At 37.0% G+C, this 1,782-nt stretch overlaps 1 protein-coding gene across 1 annotated transcript; it reads left to right on the top strand.

Annotated features, from left to right (window-relative positions):
• Window positions 1-671: 671 nt before the first annotated feature.
• LOC145989025 (uncharacterized) lies at window positions 672-1,543 on the top strand. The gene is made up of 2 exons (XM_083124324.1): window positions 672-1,180; window positions 1,333-1,543. The coding sequence occupies exons 1-2, from the start codon at window positions 672-674 to the stop codon at window positions 1,541-1,543; spliced, it is 720 nt and encodes a 239-aa protein (XP_082980450.1).
• Window positions 1,544-1,782: the final 239 nt, after the last annotated feature.

Below are 1,782 nucleotides of genomic sequence, written 5' to 3'. Positions count from 1 at the left end.
TGTTATGGTGATGAAGTTAAGATGACAAATTATCTCTTATATCCAATTTTGACACTTAATAAACAACATAATATCACATGCTTGTCTGAGAATTAAAGCATAGGCCTATATAGTAGGTAAAGCATAATTCAATATTGGTGGGTGTAATTCAAAATGGAGATGACTCTGTTTTGGACTGACCTCAATGTCCCCGTTTGACCAGACAGTGATGGAAGCTACAAAACATGGCATCCCTTCACACACATGTAAGATAACCTGTCAAGCAGTATGTAAAAAACTAACTTTAGATGAGAAGCATCAATACTGTACTTATCAAAACCGAATGCTCAATAAGACTCAACACAGAATAGGGGCAAAATTGGAAACTTTTTTTTTTGCAAAATTTGAAAACTTTGAAGAGAAGAAAAAAGCCTCTTCCATGACTCGATTCAGACTGACATATAGATGGTCAGGAATGGTAGTTGGGTCTGGCAGCATTTTTCAGTGAGAAACCAAATGTCCCCATTTGACCTACCATCCCATTTCGAATGACCCTCCGCTACCATAAACATTTTCAAAACAGAAATTTCATTTGTTCAATTTGTGCTAGTTCATGTCCCTAATAATCATTCTACTTTTTCTTCATAATCTCTTCAATTTACATATGTATTATTACACTTATTTCAGAGAACATGGCATCACCCAGTACCCAGCGTGCTGTCAGGCATGTTGACATGAAAGGCAATTCTTCATGTTTGGAAGCATGTCCATATTCAAAGGATTTTAGCAATGGATCCAGAGAACTTCCAGATTGCTTGAAAAAATTGCTACAAGGCTCTAATGTGTATGGCGATTCCAACATCCCCATGGATTCTAAACCTGAATGGCTGGACATGAACAAATATAAGGAAGGACAGAAGTTTGCCAAGAGATACTGGATAGGGTTATGGTTTAGCTCAATTGTAGCACTTACAATGGATATAAATTTTCCCTACTTCCTTGGGCCTTTTATATTCACTGGGAAATCAGACACTCCATTCAAATCAATTAAGAGATATTTAAAAACTCTAAACAAAATGATTACCTGGTATGAGGGTGATATTGTTGATGTGAATGATCCAGGACACAAGGAAATGAAAGTGACAAGGGCGATCCATGTTAGCATTATGAATAGAATGAATTCTGAATGCAACCTGAGGAAGTAAAGAAGAAAGTCACTTTGGAAGGTCCTGAAGGAAACTCCAAAGGTCTGTGGTGTCATGTGGACGATGTCTTTGAAGAATTTAAGAGTTTGTGTTCTATGGAAACTTGAAATGAGTATCCATGCAATGCTCTGAACAATACTGAGGAAAGGGGTATGTTCATAATGCAACTCGATATGGCACTAGGTCAAATGGTTTTCGTGCGACCAATCATTCTGTATCCGAAGAAATTTGGCATTCACAGTGCAACCAGGGAAGAACTGGAGGTATTCACTCACTTGTGGCATTCTATTGGCCATCTCCTTGGAATAGAAGAAAGGTTCAATGTATGTAATGGTACCTGGAAGAGGTGTGAGAGTTAGTGGATAGTGTATATAAATACTTGAAAATGCCAAGTATTAGGGGATTCGAGAATGATGGGAAACACAAGTCACATTGTTTTGTTGAATTTGTAGGATATATTGCTTCAATACTAACAGCATACTTACATATTGGTGTTTTGTTTTTGAAAACAATGATGAGAGATGTAACAAGTTGCTCCAAGCTTTAAGCAGAAAAGATCGGTTTATATTTATCCTTATTAGGTTCATTTTTACCTCCT

This window comes from Lepisma saccharinum, chromosome 6 (assembly GCF_977018435.1).
Source record: "Lepisma saccharinum chromosome 6, izLepSacc3.1, whole genome shotgun sequence".
NCBI classification, from domain to species: domain Eukaryota; kingdom Metazoa; phylum Arthropoda; class Insecta; order Zygentoma; family Lepismatidae; genus Lepisma; species Lepisma saccharinum.
This window is presented reverse-complemented; position numbering and strand designations above follow the sequence as displayed.

Excerpts from the sequence above, each read along its gene's own strand:
- LOC145989025 (XM_083124324.1), top strand. The coding sequence starts at position 672 with ATGGCATCACCCAGTACCCAGCGTGCTGTCAGGCATGTTGACATGAAA. Across the intron at positions 1,181-1,332 it reads TCTGAATGCAACCTGAGGAA|GGGTATGTTCATAATGCAAC; the intron begins GTAAAGAAGAAA and ends TACTGAGGAAAG.